This window comes from Mizuhopecten yessoensis, unplaced genomic scaffold (genome assembly GCF_002113885.1).
Source record: "Mizuhopecten yessoensis strain PY_sf001 unplaced genomic scaffold, ASM211388v2 scaffold11133, whole genome shotgun sequence".
In the NCBI taxonomy this organism is placed as follows: domain Eukaryota; kingdom Metazoa; phylum Mollusca; class Bivalvia; order Pectinida; family Pectinidae; genus Mizuhopecten; species Mizuhopecten yessoensis.
This window is the reverse complement of record NW_018408896.1, coordinates 2464858-2485640: the sequence shown is the minus strand read 5'-3', so window position 1 is coordinate 2485640 and position 20783 is coordinate 2464858. Positions and strand designations below refer to the sequence as shown.

Below are 20783 nucleotides of genomic sequence, written 5' to 3'. Positions count from 1 at the left end.
TTTGAAGCAAAGACAATTGTGTTTCAACCCATACATGAACATTTTCATATAGTGAAAACAATACCCATGTTTTATTACTTATTTATTTAGGTAAAAACTAACATAAATTCTGAGTGAAAAAAATCTATCAGATACATTTTGATACTAGCAGGCATGAAACGTCGTTCCAGAGATTATCATACTATGACGTCACAAGCACGTCACATTCCATCGGCCTTCATCGATTATTTCCGGAAGGATGAAAAATAACCGGAAAATCTTGGAACTGATGTCCGTTACATTTATCTCTTTGTCGGTGCTTCATGACTTTTTTATTTCAGTTTTTACCACAGGCACCTGGAATCGTTTACTTACCGGATGATCAAATCGTGTTGGAGATTTCAACAACGAAAATATCAAGCTGTTTACAGCTTTTGGGGAATGTGAAGATAAGATGAAACTTTAAGGAATTCCGTATGACATGTGTGTCGTGTGGATGATCACACTGTAGCGGTCGGTAACTACCATACACCTGTTATATACGTCATCAAAGTCGTGTCCTCAAAATTAACTCTTATGTCAGAAATAAAACTCTCAAAGAGTATCATTCCGTGGGGTATCACTTCTACATGTGACGGGTTAACTGTGAGCTCTAGGGGGGACTTGTACACTGTCCAACATAATGGGAATACGCAACATATACAAACTTGCCCTTCTCATTGCTATCATATTGTGTCTGATCCAAGAACGCTACACTTGTATGGCAGCCAGTTCACATCCACGAGTGGCATAGTAGCGGTATACAGACTGTCAGACAGTACTCGTACAGACGTGGCGACAGTTGGTGTCCTGAAGGAAGCGTTTGGAGTAGACGTCGACGGCGAAGGCAATGTGTACGTATGCGGGCGGGAGTCTAACAACGTGGTACAAATGTCGGAGGAGGGGGCCCACGTCAGAGAACTGCTGACGTCATCAGACGGTGTAGACAGTCCGAGGGCGATATCTGTCTGTAGGGACAGGTTTGTTGTGACAAACGAATCATCACAGAATAGGAACTACGTACATATCTTTCAACTTATATGATTAGTAACAACGATATAAGTATAACCTATACAATAATTAGATCATGGTCGTGTAAGGGATATCACTGCATGAGGAATACCAATATCTTCGTCAAACAACGTTGCTAAAGAGGTACTAGTCTTTGTTTGTATTACAATATATGTATAGTTTTACTCCTATAAAGTCTCAAGTTATGAAAATCATATTCTCATAAACACTGTTTATCTCAAACATTACGATACGCCGCTAAGTTAAGGACTGTCAAAGTAATGCTCAAATGGATTGTTACGTCATTACCTATCTTAACATTTATATATTGACAAGAAAAACACATTCAGGATGTGATTTTGGGATAAGTTTGTGTTAATAATAGTTTATATTATTGGTCGAAGTACCAGTGAGAAATATGGATGTATCATCTGTTTACATTTTTATGAAATGTGGTAAATATGTGTTTTAATGAAGTTGAAGTGTATTATGGTATGTATGCGTCCGAAGTGTTCGTGCATGACTTGTTACAAAGTGTGTCCATGAAGTGTGGGATATAATATGTTTGTGCTGTGATAAAGTACAGAGTTAAACTGTCTATGGTTGTATGATATGTTAACTGATTATGCTATAGGTTTGTATGAAATGTTGATTGATTCTACTGTACGTTTGTATGAAATGTTGATTGATTGTACTATAAATTTGTATGTAATATTAACTGATTGTACTATACTTTTGTATGAAACGTTAACTGATTATACTATACATTTGTATGAAATGTTGATTGATTGTACTATACATTTGTATGAAACGCTAACTGATTATATTATAGGTTTGTATGAAATCTTATTTGATTGTACGATGTGTTTGTATGAAATGTTAATTGATTGTACTATACTTTTGTATGAAACGTTAACTGATTATGCTATAGGTTTGTATGAAATGTTGATTGATTCTACTGTACGTTTGTATGAAATGTTGATTGATTGTACTATACATTTGTATGTAATATTAACTGATTGTACTATACTTTTGTATGAAACGTTAACTGATTAAACTATACATTTGTATGAAATGTTGATTGATTGTACTATACATTTGTATGAAACGTTAACTGATTATATTATAGGTTTGTATGAAATGTTAGCTGATTGTACGATGTGTTTGTATGAAACGTTAACTGATTGTGCTATACTTTTGTAAGAAATGTTTACTGAGTGTACTATACTTGTGTATGAAACGTTAACTGATTATACTATAGGTTTGTATGAAATGTTGATTGATTGTACTATAGGTTTGTATGAAATGTTGATTGATTGTACCATAGGTTTGTATAAAAATGTTGATTGATTGTACCAAAGGTTTGTATGAGATATTGATTGATTGTTCTGTGCGTTTGTATGAAATGTTGATTGATTGTACTATACGTTTGTATGAAATGTTGATTGATTGTACTATAGGTTTGTATGAAATGTTGATTGATTGTACTATAGGTTTGTATGAAATGTTGATTGATTACACTATATGTTTGTATGAAATGTTGTTTGATTGTACCATACGTTTGTATAAAATGTTGATTGATTGCACTATACGTTTGTATGAAATGTTGCTTGATTGCACTATACGTTTGTATGAAATGTTGATTGATTGCACTATACGTTTGTATGAAATGTTGATTGACTATACTATAGGTTTGTATGAAAAAATTATTGATTGTACCATAGGTTTGCATGAAATGCTAATTGATTGTACTATACGTTTGTATGCAATTTTTATTGATTGTACTATACGTTTGTATGCAATTTTTATTGATTGTACTATATCTTTGTGTGAAATATGAATGTATTGTTCAGAGGACCATCTAAACCCACACTATTGTTTGATATCACATGTAATTACCTAACTTGTAATACAGATACTTTTGTTTTTGTATTCATTATCTACACCTTACCATTGAAATGACTATCTACTTACTAACGTGCTGGTGAAAAGATGTGTCGGGCTGTGTCAAACGAATAAATATGTGATGTAATTTGATGAAAATATTGAAAAAAAGTAAAGACATACTTTATGTAGTTTTTGTATTTGTACATGCTTGCTATATATTGAAATCAATGTCGGAATAAAGGTTTATGTGGTGATTTATTAATCGTCATATTTGTGAACTATAAGTAATAATTTAAGTTTCACATTTCTCCATCAACCACGATAGTTTTCCTCACTCCCGCCTCTTTGGACAAACCTGCTTGGAGTTGGTGAATAATTTTTGGGTAACACCCTGGACAATTTTCTACTTATGACGTCAGATGGTAATATATTTGCGACGTCATCTTCTATTGTGACGTCATAGCTCATAGCAATTGTGTCCCGTACTGGAAACAGGAATTATGCATTCTCAAAAAAAAAAAAAAAAGTTTTCTAGATATAATATCTAGATATTGTTGGAGAAAAATGACCTCAAACCCGTGATGGTTAATCATCAGGATTCTTTGCTATCTCCGTTGGTTAGTTTTCAAATTGTAAAACACACTCGTTCAACCTCATGTCTTTTGAAAATTAACTATACAATCAGATAAACATGATAACAAACCGTCGCTCGCTGGGGAACTTCTATATAACTGTGTTTACATGGAATATCTTTGATACGGCTTGGTAAATGAAGTACTCTTACTCTACTTTGTACATTTCTGGTTCCTATAGCGAGTTGTAAAAATAAAACAAAACAGTTTTCATAACAATCCTGAGGTTGTGTCCGTGTAAATTAACGACAATTATAGCATACCATTACAACTTAACTTAGGTATACTGTATAGCGGGAAAGTTTGGACCATTCGACGGTAGGGCATTTTCGAATATGAGTTCTCCCTTATAATTTAAATACTATGTATATAATGTGGTTTACAAATAGTTGCTGAAATGAAAAATTCGCCCTCATTACGGAGAGCGAAAAGGGCGAAAATTAAACTGCAGCGATTAATTTTCGGTTTTCAGTACCAGTTAGAGTTAAAACGTGTGTTTATTGATACACGAGAAAAATAAATAAATATCTAGTTTTCTGACGTTATCAGCATATCAAGTTACTTTGGTAGTGGGCCTATTATGTGTACATAACGAACGTAAGCGCACATCTCCATATGAACCAGCAAATTTACAGTTTATTAAATGAAGGGTAAAACAAAGTAGGAATGCCATACTGACTGAAATATGATCAAAAGAAGATGTTATTATATTTTATCTGACGAAAATCTGTATTTGAAACCAGTTTCTTGTCATGTCATGTGTACAAATTACAACAGAATTGTTCTTTTGTAAATACAGATGAAGAATAAGGAAGGTAACAATTCAAGTAAATATTTTAATCTTTCATTATAGTGGACACTGAATTACCATAAGTCGACAACAGGTCGTGATCACCACCGTAAAGTTCATCTCTTAAATCATCCCGGTAAGAAAACTTTGTCGAATTAGTTTAACAGTGATCATGAACAGATTGTATACACCTAGTTAATCCTCATAGGTACTGAAGGATCTGTAGTAGCGACCTAATTATGGTATGTCATCAGGATTATTAAAGGAGCCTGGTATGTTACTCTGTAGTAGCGACCTAATTATGGTATGTAATCAGGAATATTAAAGGAGCCTGGTATGTTACTGCTATGAGAAGGAAAGTTAAGGATCACTGATATGTTTGTAACAGAACTTGGAAGTGATCTTATCTTTATTTTAATACTAGAGGTAAATCGCAATATAAATAAGGTATTCCTTAATATACATACAATAGCTACATAAAAGAAAATTTACTCTTTAAAGTTCTATTGAAATTCTGAAGAATCTGTGATTCCCTTTTTATATGTTCAATACCATAAATGGTTGAGATTATACCGTTTAAGAACAGAGCAGCTCCCTGACTATGTTGGTGACATTGATGGAGGTGGTCATGATTGGGTGACCCAAAGGAATTCTCAGAGACGTCGCAGGAGGCCAGTATATGAGCAGGACAGCGGTAGTGAGGATGATGAAGAACAAGAGTATACCAGAAAACCACGCAACACTCCAATGAAGGTCAGACATATGAAGGCTGCAACATATGATGGTTCCACCTCGTGGGTTGACTACAATTCCCATTTTTTTTTAGATCTAGAAGCACTATCGTGCCATCTGGTGGCTTTTTAGATACATATTTGAGTGTTTAAATATAATTTACAGACAACATTTTTGGGTTGATTCATTCACTTTATTATTGGAAAGCATCGCAAAAATTCAAATGTATTTCAAATGCGAAAGACAGCACATTTTTCTCCTTTTTCTCTCCGACAAAAATGTGTCGATTGTTGGAATTACCCGAAAATATCTGCTGCGTCATATCTCTTTCCAGATGAATCTAAAATAACTAGATATTTAAAATGTCGGAGCCAATATGAACAGATTAATTTCAGATTTTTTGCTGTTGTGTTCCACAAATCCTTTTTATTTCATCAACATTTCTCAGAACATAAGATGACGGTAGCTCCTATATCGATGTTAAGATACATGTGTACATATATATCCAGTAGCCCTACTGAAGATAGGCCTAGGACTAGTCTTAAAAAATACTTTATCAGTTCATGACAGGGACAAATGAAGGCCTATATAATGTCACAGATTAGCAAAAGCTACATGTACGTGGCTTTTTTCTGACTTTGGGGCTTTGCCTTTTTCATATTACATTTGCAGGCGAAGTGAATGTAAAACCCAGATGGATCCTATACGCGCATATATCCGCCCTAAAACCTATAAAAACAATGCTAGTAACAAATCAATCTACAATTGTTATTCGGAAGACATTTAATTGGTGAAAAAATTACACAAAAATACATCCATTCCGGAAAAACAACCTGCCTCCGTTAACTTAGTTGTATTTCATTACAATCGCTTGTAAAAATGTTGCCGTGTATGGAATTTGAACTCGTGAGCTTTTTCCCATCTTTTTGACAGGATATCGATATCTCGGCCTCGCTTGTATTCCCGATATCAGGGGTAACAACAGTCAGACTGATCAGAACTGTGTTCGGTAGGTCCGACATTACTAGGCCCTAATACTGATAGCCGTTTTAGACTCGTCGATGCCTAAGTTAATGTCGCAAGAGGATGTTGTTTCATCTGAACCTACAGCTGCTTGGAAGAAGTCATGTATCAACTCGTTCTTTGAAGATGATGCGAGTTTTTCGTTGGCTTTGCAGTCATGTTTCATGTTGACAAAAATACTAATAATAAAATCGGCACCAGGTCCCTATAGGTTGGAACTTTCGGATACGTACTGATTGTCTGGCGGCTGTCGGTTATACAGTTAAATTAAATTTATTTTTCAAATGAACCACATATCATTTAATCACTTTTCCGAACTACAAAATAAATAAATAAAAATATAATAGTATATTTGAGTTTTTGATGTGCATGCAACTGCATATATGCTTACGTGGTAGCTACGCGCCTGATCGCTTTAATCTACATAGACATTTATCGTACATATTTAATCTAGACGTGTCACTTCCATAATGTTTCCTTGGAGTCTCTAAGGTAAATGAAATTATTACGTAGTTTCAGTTTGTTTACAATACATATCTATCTATATAATCCTGATACTGAAAAACAGAGACAAGTGGATATCAAGGTGACAACAGAACCATTGTAAGATCTCGAAATAGATTGCTCAAAGGGCACTATGAACAAGGAAAGATGTACATGAATATTATTGAAAAGTATACAAACAGAAAATGACCAATGTTTCGGAATGGTAAGCTTTTTTGTCTCATCGATAACACTCGGTATGCAAGTCTGTATTAAATAAACGTAATTTCACATTTTCAAAGTGAGAACTTGGAAAGTGACAATAAACCGCAATTTATACTAAGGAACATAATTAAAAAAAAATATCGACCTGCATATTAAATAACTGATTAACTGAAATACCGTAGGATGTTTCCCAATGAGATCCTGATGAAAACCAAACACTTGCCCTAAGCCTTTAACACCACCATTTCTCGTCTCAAATGTATTCGGCAATAGTCAGTAATAGCGGTATACACGGGAGAGTGGGAGTCTCATACTGGTGTGAAGAGTGCAAATAATCAGGGAACTAAACTCGAGATGTTTGACCATAGTTTTGTAATGAAGTGACTATGATTGGTCTAAGGTACGTAAGTCACGATAACAGCGGACCCTGATATCAAGTAAAAGTATAAAGGAGATGTCAGTAGTTACCAGAATTCTCGTTAGTAGAGGTCGAAACATATTCAATATACATGTATCTGAAAGTGACGTTAAAGTATCCGGAAAATCTCACAATTTCTTCTCCGACAAAATCTTCATTGCTCATTCGTTAAATTAATATGCTCAACTAATGATCTTATGTAAAAGTATATTGTCTTTGTTTAGAAAAACATATATATCTATGTGATCCCATGCAAACCAAACGAAGTAATACGTGAGATGTCATCAGTGAATGATTTATTTAATTCAAAATAATATATGCATTATTTCAGAATGAAATTAATTATTCTTTATATTTGTATATATACTGGTTTAACTTAACATATTTTCTCCGAAAAAGAAATGACTCTATATCCGGAAGTTTGTGTCCCGTCGTATCGGTTTTATATTCAGTGTGATATAACGATCACAAGACTGTACACGTCGCTGTTAATTACTCCCTACGACATTTGGCTGAATACACATCATTGTCGGCTTTATATGGCCTACACGGTTAGTATCTTGTTAAGTTAGAATCCAGAGTAATTGGAGGACAACATATCTATTGAAATTTACTCGTATTTCCTTGTGTAAAGTTTGCATAAAAGATACGGAAAATGAGCAGTTGTTAGATAAATAGTTGCACCTGTTACGTATATAGAAATCGAAACTACATGGTGTTAACACGAAACGCCGACGTCAAATCCCTAGCCCGAGCTGGCAAATGAAAGATTGTGACGTTATAATTAGATCTAGATATGAATATATCTATCTATATAATTAGCAGCTTGCCATTTATTAGATTCAATGTCACCACGTATAAGTTAAGGATGTGTGCCAATTTTGGCCTACTGGTGGCTATTTACATAGCTTTTGGTTATGCTACATACACAAAGCTTAGTTATACAGATATCATTGTCGGTTGTATTCATGATGAATGTCGTGTTAGATTAGGTTGGGCTACAGGAGATCGAAGCTCTATCAATGTGGTCGAGTATAGTACCTACAGTCATCATATGGTCTGTACACGTCCACAGCGAACATATGCGCTATATTCTGACCCCATTGGTTTTACGTTGATTTCCTGTCGCTGGATATTAGATATTATTCGCTGAGTATGCCATATTACTTCTTGCAATAACAGTGGCAGTGGTGGATTCAGAAACAAAACTGGTGAAGATTTTCAAATTTATGAAAAGTAGTGTGAGTTTAGTCGTAAAATTAATATAGAATTGAGAAAATAACTATTTGGAGGGAGAAGGCAGACTAGGAAAATATTTGTCTCGAAACCTCTCCTGATCCACCACTAAGGTATATGGTTTCGGTTAAATCCTTTGATGGTGTTTATTTATAATTGTACGGTAATCGAAAGTAGGTCTAATCAATTCAACCTTCCCTGACTCCTAGATTATCACCCATTAGTTGATGTATCTATTTAAGCACCCCTTTCTGTTACAACAGTAGTTTAAAACATTCGGATTTTCATATTTTTGACCTCAGCATCACCGATGGGACTAAGAAACACGAAACAGCTGTATCGTGCAGTGTAGTTCTGTTTGGCACACTTTATCTATAACTGAATTTTTATAGTTTTAAACTTGTGTGAGGCTTACCTCATCCTAAAAGATAAAACAAACGGATGTCTCAGTCCCCGAGGGTTGACGTGACCATGACGGCCACAGTTTTCTCTGTTGAATAGTGGCACGGTTCATAATAAACACTAACTTGATTATTTATTTGAAATTACTCGGAATTTCTCAGGTGTTTTTTTTATAATTTCAATGCTTCATTTTAACCGATTCTAAAATCAAGGTATACACAGCTGCATTACAAATCTTGCTTGATTTTCACGTATAACGTGTAGTTTAAATCTAACTGGAAACAAATACTGACATGTGCACACGTGTATTACAAATCTTAGCCGATACTAATACACGTAAAACAGTGTGTTAAAAATCCCACTCGATATAATTATCTACGTGTAATATAATCTAATATCTACGTGTACACACGTGTATTACAAATCTCACACAATGTCAATATCTACATGTACAAACGTGTATCACAAATCTCACACAATGTCAATATCTACGTGTATACAAGTATATTATAATAAGTACCATACAGTTATACCCATGTGCACTCACGTGCATAAAACATACTCGATACTAATAAATCTGTTTACTTTCGTAATTGGTAAGATGTTTTCCAGCATAGATACATTTTATTGCCATGGTTACACTATATTTCGAGTGGGATCAGTCTGTATTCGTACAAAAGAAACACTTATGTGAGTCTGTCACAAACAGATCAGATATTAATGTTACAGTGTTATCATTGATGTGTGATAAAAATACACAGAAATTGTCGGGTTTATTCTTGAGTCTTATTCTTACACATGTTTGTGTTTAAAAAAGAAACATGTAAGTCCAAATTACACATTTACTCAGACATCTCATTATAGTCTATTTACATCAAGGTACATAAACCTTACATATACGATACCACGCTTAATAGAACATGAGATATCTGATACTGATAGACACATCGTATTATATCTTTTGTATTGGATATAATGAACTTCATATTTTCACAATATTTTCACAATATACTTATCGATACTATCGAATCTACAAATCAATATACATTTGATATTGAATTTCATTACCAATATGAAACATGCATCTAGAATATATAAGAATATAGTTTTACCTTACCCTGCATACCTTTCGGGTGTGCACAGAGAAGTAGGAAAACAGATCTATGTCACTGAAATGAAGTGAATGAATACTATCACACAACCCCATAAGGTTCCTCACAACAAGACCTTTCATAATTTTAAAATCAATGTCAAGTCATATATTAACATAAAAATGATTCCCCTGTTACATACATTTTTCCATTTTGTTCTACATTCACAGACACCATAACCCTTCAAACGTGATGGCTGAAGGAGGATCTTCTCATGAAGTTTCTGACACCTCCAGACCTGAGTTTGATTCCTACTTGTTGGATTGCCCAATCTGTCTGGAACAGCTACACCAACCCAAGTCGCTCCCTTGTCTCCATTCCTTCTGCCAGGAATGTCTGTCCACCTTCATCACCAAGGACCTGTCGGGAAATATGGCGTCGGCGACTGCCTTTCCATGTCCAGTTTGTAGGAAGATGACCCATCCGGTCAATGCGGCTGAGAACAAAGATAAATGGGCTCAACAGTTTCCAACAAATAAGTTGGTTAAAGACCAAGTAAAGGACGTCACAGCACGTGAGCTGACGTTCTGTAAGCCTTGTGAAAAAAAAGGAAACACGAAGACACCTGCAACAATCTGGTGTAAAACATGTAATGTCCTGTTCTGTGACACCTGTAAACTTGAATATCACGATTTGATTCATGAAGGATGTGAAACAGTAGATGTAACTGGGAAAGGTGGTATGGTACAACGACAAGTAACAAAACAGGTCAGATGTGAGAAACATACAGAGAAGATGGATTACTATTGTGAAGATCACCAGATACTTGGCTGTAGTAGATGTATCACGATAGACCACAGACGATGTGAAGTAGTGACAACGACACAGGAATATTGTGATAAACTGAAGAAGGAATCACGACTGGATGACTTGAAGACATCACTGAAGAAAACAACAGAAGCCATTGAGTTATTGATCAAAGAGTTTGGTGAGCAACTTCAGACACTTTTAGAAGACCAAGACACCGGATTGAAAAGTTTAGCAGATCTACGTCAAAGAATCGACACACGTCTTGACGCCATGCAGAAAAATAGCACAGATGAGCTGATAGCAACGTACAAAGAGGAAAAAGATAATCTGGAGATGTCTATGCAGAAATGTGAACGACTGATGTTTTCGATTCAAAACACAATAGAATCCTCTGGAACGGCGATTCAGAAAAATGACACCGTGGACACGATCTTGTTGTTTCAGAGAGGTCAGGCGGAGGTAAAGTCTTACGAGGACCTTATCACAGAAATGAGGAAGAAGTTCACCACAGTCAGAATCAAACACAGCGTCGACCCGAATCTCCTAACGTTAGATAAGGACATTCCATTGTCTATGGGCAAAATCAAAATAGAGAAGAATTTAAATAGTCTTTCTGGTCCTAAGTCTCCATTGTCGAAATGTGGCGTAACCGAGGTGAGCAAGTTCTGCATCAAGTGTCCATCAGATGTCTTAAATTGTCATGCACCTGGTGTCGTTTACTTACCGGATGATCATATTGTTGTAGGAGACTATAACAACAAAAAGATCAAATTGTTTACAGTTTCAGGGAAATGTGAAGATGTGATGAAGGTTTCAGGAAAACCGCACGACATGTGTCTTTTGGATGATAACACCGTAGCGGTCGCTAACTATGATGCGTCTGTCATATACGTCATCAAAGTCGAGTCCTCAAAATTAAGTCTTATGTCAGAAATAAAACTCTCACAGAATATCACTCCCTGGGGTATCACTACTACAGGTGACGGGTTCACTGTGAGTTCTAAGGGGGACTTGTACAATGTCCAACAGAATGGAAATACGCAACATATACAAACTTGCTCTTCTCAATGCTACCATCTTGTGTCCGATCCAAGAACTCGACACTTGTATGGCAGCCAGCCCACATCCACGAGTGGCAGAGTAGCGGTATTCAGACTTTCAGACGGCACTCGTACAGACATGGCGACAGTTGGTGTCCTGAAGGAAGCGTTTGGAGTAGACGTCGACGGCGAAGGCAATGTGTACGTGTGTGGGCGGGAGTCTAACAACGTGGTACAAATGTCGGAGGAAGGGGCCCACGTCAGAGAGCTGCTGACGTCATCAGACGGTGTAGTCAGCCCGAGGGCAATGTCTGTCTGTGGGAACAAATTTGTAGTCACAAACCAATCAATAGGGAATCAAAATAATGTACACGTGTTTCAACTTTCCTAATCTGTGAAATTTAACTTTGTATGTACTGATGAATTCGACATCGACATTTTCCTGCTTGTAGAATGATTTTGAGTGACAACATTATGTCCTTTATCGATATAATTTAGTATGATAATGTTAGTAATATTATTGCGATATATCAAATACCCAAATAACACTGATATATATATATATATATATATATATATATATATTCTAAAAGTTGTTTATAAGGATGGAAATTATTAACACTGAAAACGGTCTATTGACTTGAAACATATATACGTATCCGATCTGCCTGATGATCAACGCATAGAGATATTACGACGGCAGGCGTTCTGAAGTAAGCGCTACATATATCTGTGAGGTGTTGTTTTACAAAACCATCTTAATTTAAAATGACGAAGATGAACCTAAGAGACCAAGAGCTGTTGACCTGTACTTACATTGTATTATTCATTACCTCTGTATACAATAGTTGTCGTCAACTTCTATGAATTGTTATATTTGCCTATAACGTATATATATCGCGCCATGATCGCATCTGAAAACCAAACCCCGGATTTGTTTTAGCAGTCATTGCGAGCTTATACCTTCCTGTGGTCAAAACATTAACATTGAAGCAGGCTCTTAGTAATATAGTTTTTAAAGCTTAATGACCAAGAGAGATAGGAGTATGTAAAGTTAATGCAGACGCATTTATGTCCAGAAAAAGAAGCCGGATACTGAAACGACTTGATGACTGGAACCATTTTGAACAGAAAATGCAAATTTTCTCTCTTTTTCGCGAGGAACACTGATTGACGTAAAGGCTATCCAGATGAGTGGTGGCTATACACGTATCTGGTGCTATACAAGGAGCTTATTTTCTGAATCATTACTGAATGAAAACCAATTGGCCAGAATCGCAAAGCGTGATGTCAGACTTGCTCAGTTTAATCCAGCTTTTTTTTTTTTTATCTCGTTTGTTATGATTTGGGATCTGAATATTTAGATATACAGGAAATGGGACATCATCACTCATTATGTCATTGTCGACAGGCTGGATCCGGTAGCGTGCGTTTCTATCGAGTCATAAGCCGGTGCACTGTGTAGTATATCATGCATGGATGATAAATGAATGATCCGTATTTACATTAATATTACACCATAATAGATTGCAAGGAATTATGAACTTTCTGCAAAAGCATTAGTTATAGTTGACTTGCATTTAATTAGTTGATAATTCCTTTAGGTAGGATTAACAAGATGATGAACAAATTAATCAAGTACATTATATCAACATTGAAGAGTTGAAAATCAACTGTTAATAAATCTAATCAACCCCTTCATTATATATTTGTAAGTACCTGTATATATGGTCAAAGTTGTAATACTGATGAAGTCAGTTTAAAGTTTACAATTTTGTCACAAATATACGACAGGACATTCATTGTCTTTAAACGAAAAGTGAAATAAAATTTTAGTGACTGTCAATGTGTTATTTTGTCATGCTCCTCGAACAAATGTGTGTGTGTGTTAGGGAGGGGAGGGGATCATGCATCACTATTGGGTTCGCACGTCCAAGGTCAATGTCAAAATGAGTATAGAGGTCGAGTTCATTGTCTGAAAGATATCTTCTGACTTCTGGCCTGGTCCGTATGCCAGGTCAATGTCACATGAAAGTAAAAGTTAAAATTCATCGTCTGAACATAGTGTCAGATTCCCTGAAAAAGTCTCAATGGAAATTAAGGGATATATTTAGGGTGGAAAGGCTGTGAGTCCTGTACCGCTGGGTTTGTACACAAAAGGTCAAGGTCATATTGCAGTCATTGTCTGGGCCATAACTTCTGACTCCCTAAAGATTGAAGGTTTTACTGATTTCCTTGTTTCATCGCTGTGCATGTATGCTTTCTGAACCTCGGTAAGATGTTTCAGTCCTATAGGAATTTTAATTGAAAATTGATTAATTCATCAAAACAAGATTGTAGACCATTATGTAGATGGTGTTTCTTCTCGGGTTTGAAAATAATTCAGAAATATTATTTTTGTTTTAATATTGAAACACAATTTTCAGTATTCGATACGTGTATATATAGCTTATCGTGGTATAGATAGAATTTCCTAGATCTCCTGCATGATATACAGGAAGTCGATATATTTTTTGAACAATCTGTAATAGATTTTACAGTGTTTAGAACGGGCATCTATTAACTTTTTACTGAAAATGAAATAATAAAGTTTTGCTTAAAGTAAAAAATTACCTTACAAAATATGGAAAATAAGTTGGCGGATATTAAGGGGGGATTATACAGATTATGGCTTTTTTAGGAATATGGTGGTATTTATCATCTTACAATATAGGAAAGAATGGTTTGTACAAAGAAGCTGAATTCATCTGCAAAAGGAAGACCTCTGAATAATATTTATAAAAGCTTTTTTAATACGCCAATACCAGAACTAAAAATGAATTAATTAAATAATGGAAGGCTTCATATCTAACTAAACTTGTATAAACAATATTTCAGATGATACTTTGCTATTAAGTTGCCGTCTTTGATCAGTGTATCTAGGCCTAGCTATACAATATCTTTATCGCCAATCTTGAAATCAAAGGCTGACTACGGCATGTTTACGTTTCCTATCGGTGACATTAAAATAAAGAAAAAAAAGAAAAAATCGAAAACGATCAAAAGGGTTCTATGTACTTTAATGTAATCACTGTTTTTTTTCATAAACCTCATAATGTTGCCTCAAAAAAGCAAACATTAAAATTTCATTATAAATTTCGCAAAGCTATCACTATTTTAAACAAGAGCTGGCAGAGCCAGACTGTTCTGGTTTCCTCGATAGCTTCACATTAACTCATTTCATTGTTTGAAAATGTTACTTTCGAAATTCTATATCACATATATATTTTTATTCTAACGACTGGTGTCTTTGCGTTCTGAGTTCGGCGCGGCTTGCTGGTGATTTGGAATATTAATTGCCGAAGTAGCGGATAGCTAGAGTTATTAAATTAGCTACAAACGTATTTGCTCCCATGTGATATAAAGCTTATCATGCGTTATACCGAGTCCTGGATTCTAGTGCAGCTCAGCAGCGGGTGGTACAACAGCAGCTTATACAATAACATGTCAAAGTGGCTCTACCTGGGTAAATGGAGAACAGCCACGCTATGTTGTTAGACTTTAACTATATAATCACAAAATCATTGTATCTGAAATAGCATTGATTAGTTATTAAGTTATATTCCACATTACGAATCAATTTCGCAAAACGCATTATCACAGTTGAAATGGCATGAAGTGCTGATGACAGCAGCGCTGGCTCCAGTATCTAAAGGCTCGGTGCTGCCGCGATCCGTCACATATCGCAGTTCAGTGGAATAGGAGCCTGGACCGACTCGGATATAATACCTTAGTGCTTACGTCACCTCCGTAATGGGATATCTCACTCAGGTAAATTGAATTGTTATATTTATTTCGAACACATGTAATGTTATTTATTATATTCATCTCTAAGCATGATTCAATTGAATTATTTTATTTTTTTGACTTCAACACTGTGCAAATCCACTACTAGTAGATTCATTTCTTTCTCAGGTTATTTAAATTATTACATTCACTTATGATTACTGCTTGGACAATCATTATATCTTCACTTCAACTATATTTCAAACTAAAAAAACGGTAGATTCTTGTCAACAATATCATCCTACTATATCATTCTAAAAATTCGAAAACAGACTCTTTATTTAGACGCGAGTTAACGAACTCATTGATTAGATTTGCGTGAACGGGTCAGTTTTTGGTCGCTTACTGGTTAGACTAACGTAAACATGACCCTAGTTAATGGACCCATTGTTTCGACGCTTGCTAAGGTTACGTTCAAACCCGTATTTGGACACTTTTTTAAACGGTCGCAATTAAGAAAGAAAACTGCAATTATCTTAAATAATGATGTTATTACATTTTTCCGTTTAACTGAAATGAAATTGCCCATATTTACCTGGTTTCACTGTAGCACTTAGTCAAAGATTTGTATAACGAAATACCGTTGATTGATAATGGTAATAGAAAGAAAGGTTAATCCGTATATAGGCGAAGTAAAGATAATAACCAGCAAAAGTATATAACAATGCTTAAGCCTTGAACACTCCAAATATCACCAAATTAAAAAACAAAATTTTATTTGGTAAAACTGAAAGAACAAAGTATTTGTTTTACATGCAGAGCATAACTGAAACAAAAAGTCGTTAGAGTTTATTTTCCAAAAGTTTACAACTTATAGGTACAGGATATTACTACAATCCATACATTACAATACATGCTTCATTATTTGTATTAATATTTTGTACTACAGTATTTTTTTTACAAACATATAGCTTCCTTTAAAACGGAATAATGAATTTAAAAAAGGTAAAATTTAAAAAGAAATATTTTCTTAACGTAACCTCTGTCATAGGATGTGTTATAAATATGTACCTTTTTACTTAATTGTTGAATGTTTTACTGCATCTGGAATAGACGTAAGCCGTTGAAGATTCAATTCAGTTAATACCGAATTAAGAACAACGCTACATTCAAGCTGAAAATCGATGAACCAGGATAGCAAAAATGCATTGAGATCATTAAAAAGTACAAAGAGAATCTTTACGCAGGTTTAAACGACTTTACTTTATGAGCCACACTGTCCTGTAATTCTAGATCAACTCCAAGTTATACTCCTGGTAGTTACACCGAGGCACATTAAATAGCATAATCGAAAACATTGACCATATCATACATGAAAATAGCATAGTACTCAATTAGATCACAGTGGCCACCGAAAAACTTTCCCATAGTTTCGATCAACAGGTGCATCTCGAAAACATTGTGTTGTAACTTTGTCTGTCAGACGTCGACATTTGTCCTGGCGGAAGAAAAGTAAATGTGTGAATTAAGGTCGTCACACATGTGACAGAGTTTGGTCGTGAGGTTAACATTAGTTTCTCCTATACCTCCTTATATGTATCCCACACGGAACACCGATGTAGGGTAACTACACTCATCGACAGTCGGTTTCGTCTATATTTGTCTAAATACTCGTTAATCAGTGATTAAAATAAACCTATTGAGTTAAAAATGTTTAGTGTTTCGACGGCTGACATAATAAAAAGTTACAGTTGGTGTCACTATATAGTCGCTTTGATTAGCAGAATACAACTGACACTGCTTGGGTGGGGGGATCAAACAAGTTTACCGTAAAGATTTGCAGATTTCAATAATGAGTTTATGTATACATTTGGTATACTATAATTATTAAACTAATTTAAAATATCGTTTTGTTACAATTGTACCTTATTCATAATGTCAATGTCGAGTTTTTCCCCATAACCTCCAATCAGTGTTCCTCGCGAAAAAGAGAGAAAATCGCATTTTCTATTCAAAATGGTTCCAATAATCAAGTCGTTTCAGAATCCGGTAACTTTTTCTGAAAATATATGCGTCTGTATAAACGAAACTCCACTTTACATACTCCTATCTCTCTTGGCCAATTAGCTTTAAAAGCATGTACACTTATTGATCACAGGAAGGTATAAGCTCGCAATGACTGCTAAAACAAATCCGAGGTTTGGTTTTATGATGCGATCATGGCGCGATATATATACGTTATAGGCAAATATAACAATTCATAGAAGTTGACAACTTTTGTATACAGAGGTAACAAAAAATACAATACTAATACAGGTCAACAGCTCTTGTACTCCTAGGTTCATCTTCGTCATTTTAAATCATGACAGGTTTTGTAAAACAACAATTCACAGATATATATAGCGCTTACTTCAGAACGCCTGCCGCCGTAATATCTTTTTGCGTTGATCATCAGGCAGTTCGGATACACAGATATGTTTCAAGTCTAATATTACCTACATTATTCACGATGAACCGTATAAGTCTTACTTAAGGAAGGGAAGTTGTATAGAGCTCCTTTTAATAAAGGATATCTGAGAATAAATCTTAATGATTTTATTATAAATTGACGAAACATCAACACATCCGCATAGGAGTATGCATATGGTTTGCGTGAAAGGCCATGTATGTATTCAGCTTCATAAAGTTTCAAAAATAGAAACTGGACATAATTCTGTCGTAATAACCGTTCATACAACAAACTCAGCTAATATCTTGCCTTCTAAAAGTGATTATTTAGACAAAAAAAATGTGAATTTTGCCCTTGACAGCAGGATGTGTTTACCAAAATCAATCTATTATATATCAGCGAGTGTCAGATTTTCTTTAATTTACAACCCCTTACATGAATTTACAGACTTAAGTTACAGTTGTGGGATCGCACAACGTTACACGATGTGCGGTGTGCGCACGATGTGTGCACGGTGTGTGAACGGTGTGTGCACGATGGGCGAACGATAAAAAGCTGGACGATCATTGCTTGCGCACATATGTGCGCACCATGGACGGACGTTGTGCGATAACAATCGTGGTTGGTGTAAATTGAGGAATGCCTCACCAATATATACGGTTTCATGTTTAAACATATAACCTTGATGTTTCCGTCTGTTTCTATATTCTAGCAATATCTATAAACTTATCTTTCTGTCTATACATTCTTATATTTACAAAATGTATTTTCTGTGTTTTTAAACACACTTAATCGACACATGTAAAATTACAACACAATCCCGTATACAGGTAAACATAACCACTTTGTACATGTACCTGGACCGTAATTTTCCCCCGCCTGGGGCACTTACGTAACTCGTCGGGTAAGGCCGGGGTGTGAAAATCCAGGTGAATGGGAGCTATAGGCAAACGAATGCAAATAACAAATACTATTCATTACGGTCAAACTTATCAACTCTGTGTGTCAGGCACTGGTCAGGTAAAACTCCGGACACTCATCAAATTGTTATTTACCTGTTCTGTTACCTTGGAGCCAAACCCATTCTTGACAGCCTAACGGTCGCTGTACAGAGACGTATAATAATGTATTATACCTCTGGTGAAATTGTATAATCTTGATTATTGTGATGAGAAATTACAGATATATACACAGTGTGCAATATCGCACACAAGCCTTCCGTATTTTTGTCATTCCGTAATTTTGATCTACAAATTAGACCAAATCGCACAGTTGTGCGGAGAGAAGCGCACAACGGGGCGAACGATTGCTAAATCGCACAGTTGTGCGCACCATGTGTGGACGGTGTGCGGACGGGGTGTGAACGATGTATGCACGGTGTGCGCATGCTATTTTTGGTGCGTTGTGCGGTACCACAACTGTAACAATACTTTATGATCTTTATTGGATAAAGAAACTTTGTGTCAACTATTCGATATTTAATACCAACTGCTATAATTATGAAATAAATAAGTTTGAATATACTTAAACAAGGACGTGCATACATTGTTTTGCCTCCGGCACAATAGTCAGTGTACACTGATTATGTCGTCAATGTACTATACCTGTACAAGTCAATGTGTAAAGGTTCTTCGGCTTGTTTACTATCTGATCCAGTCTGTCACCTGAGGCTCAGATGGCCTATTTCATATCTGAACTCGTTATATTTATCTCTTATATAAATATGCAGCGGAAATAGCTCAGTTGGAAGAGCGTTAGACGTATTGAAGGCTGTAGATTTATCATCAGGCACTGAAAATAACCTATCTTATGCATTATCATTATGATGAAGTTGTCTTTTTTCAACTCATTTGTAAATGAGCGTTGACATACCTTTTATTACCATGCTTATTTCATGTTGAAATGTACTTCTGTGATTTTTGAGTATTTAAATATGTGTTTTATGTGAACTGTGAGGAGCCGACGGGGCCCCAACCCCGGAGGTCCTATTTGCTGGGACTAATAAAAGTTCATTTTTAAAAGAAGAAAAAAAGGAGCGTTAGACTGAAGATCTAAAGGTCCCTGGTTCGATCCCGGGTTTCGGCATCAGTATTTTGTTAATGGATTCCGAAACCTGGATTTCGTACATATTACAGCAGAAGATACAGCAATTCAAAATTTGTTATTTTTTATACAAAAATACTAACTAAAAAAGGGTAAAACAGGACTAGGACCAAAACAATACTGGCACTGAATTTGACCGAAATTTCAATCCAAATATTTGAAATGTAAAATCCTAAAATGAATTCCGTAAAAGGGGAAGTAATTCTTAGTTTGTGTACACTTAATATGTATCCATGTATATCAACGTGGGGTTAAACAACCTAACTCAGATATTGCGTCATTCCCGGTTGACCTTTTTCTTCTCTTAACTCGGTTTTTGTACCTTAAATGTTATTTACACCTCCGAAATATCTCAGCTAGAGATGGAGAGGCTTGGACGGCTGATCTACATTTTAAGTCGATATTGGTATATCCAATGTTAGACATAGCCGAAATAGCTCAGTTGGGAGAGCGTTAGACTGAAGATCTAAAGGTCCCTGGTTCGATCCCGGGTTTCGGCATAAGAATTTCTTTTGGGTCCGAAACCTGGTTCATCTGTTTTACAGAATTACCGCAATAAAACATTTTAAAAGGTTGTTTAACAGAAAAGTTAGACCTCAGGAAGTTCAAACTACCAATTCTGCACTTGAGCAATGTTGCTATCCAAACGCACGGTTATAAAATAAAAC

At 35.5% G+C, this 20783-nt stretch overlaps 2 protein-coding genes and 1 non-coding gene across 3 annotated transcripts in view; all 3 read left to right on the top strand.

Annotated features, from left to right (window-relative positions):
* Positions 1–7682: 7682 nt before the first annotated feature.
* Positions 7683–14041, top strand: LOC110466476 (E3 ubiquitin-protein ligase TRIM9-like). The gene is made up of 2 exons (XM_021522987.1): positions 7683–7770; positions 10179–14041. Exon 2 carries the CDS (start codon positions 10201–10203, stop codon positions 12187–12189), a length of 1989 nt encoding a protein of 662 aa, XP_021378662.1. The 5' UTR covers positions 7683–7770; positions 10179–10200; the 3' UTR covers positions 12190–14041.
* A 1122-nt stretch (positions 14042–15163) lies between these two features.
* LOC110466380 overlaps positions 15164–20783 on the top strand; it is a 24807-nt gene continuing 19187 nt past the window's right edge. Inside the window, exon 1 of the mRNA XM_021522827.1 lies at positions 15164–15608. Within this exon, the coding sequence (XP_021378502.1) occupies positions 15591–15608 (18 nt within the window). The 5' untranslated portion in view covers positions 15164–15590. The remainder of the gene's footprint in view (positions 15609–20783) is intronic.
* Positions 20543–20615, top strand: Trnaf-gaa. Its single transcript has one exon. It is a non-coding gene; the product is annotated as a tRNA-Phe (tRNA).

Excerpts from the sequence above, each read along its gene's own strand:
- LOC110466476 (XM_021522987.1), top strand. The coding sequence starts at position 10,201 with ATGGCTGAAGGAGGATCTTCTCATGAAGTTTCTGACACCTCCAGACCT.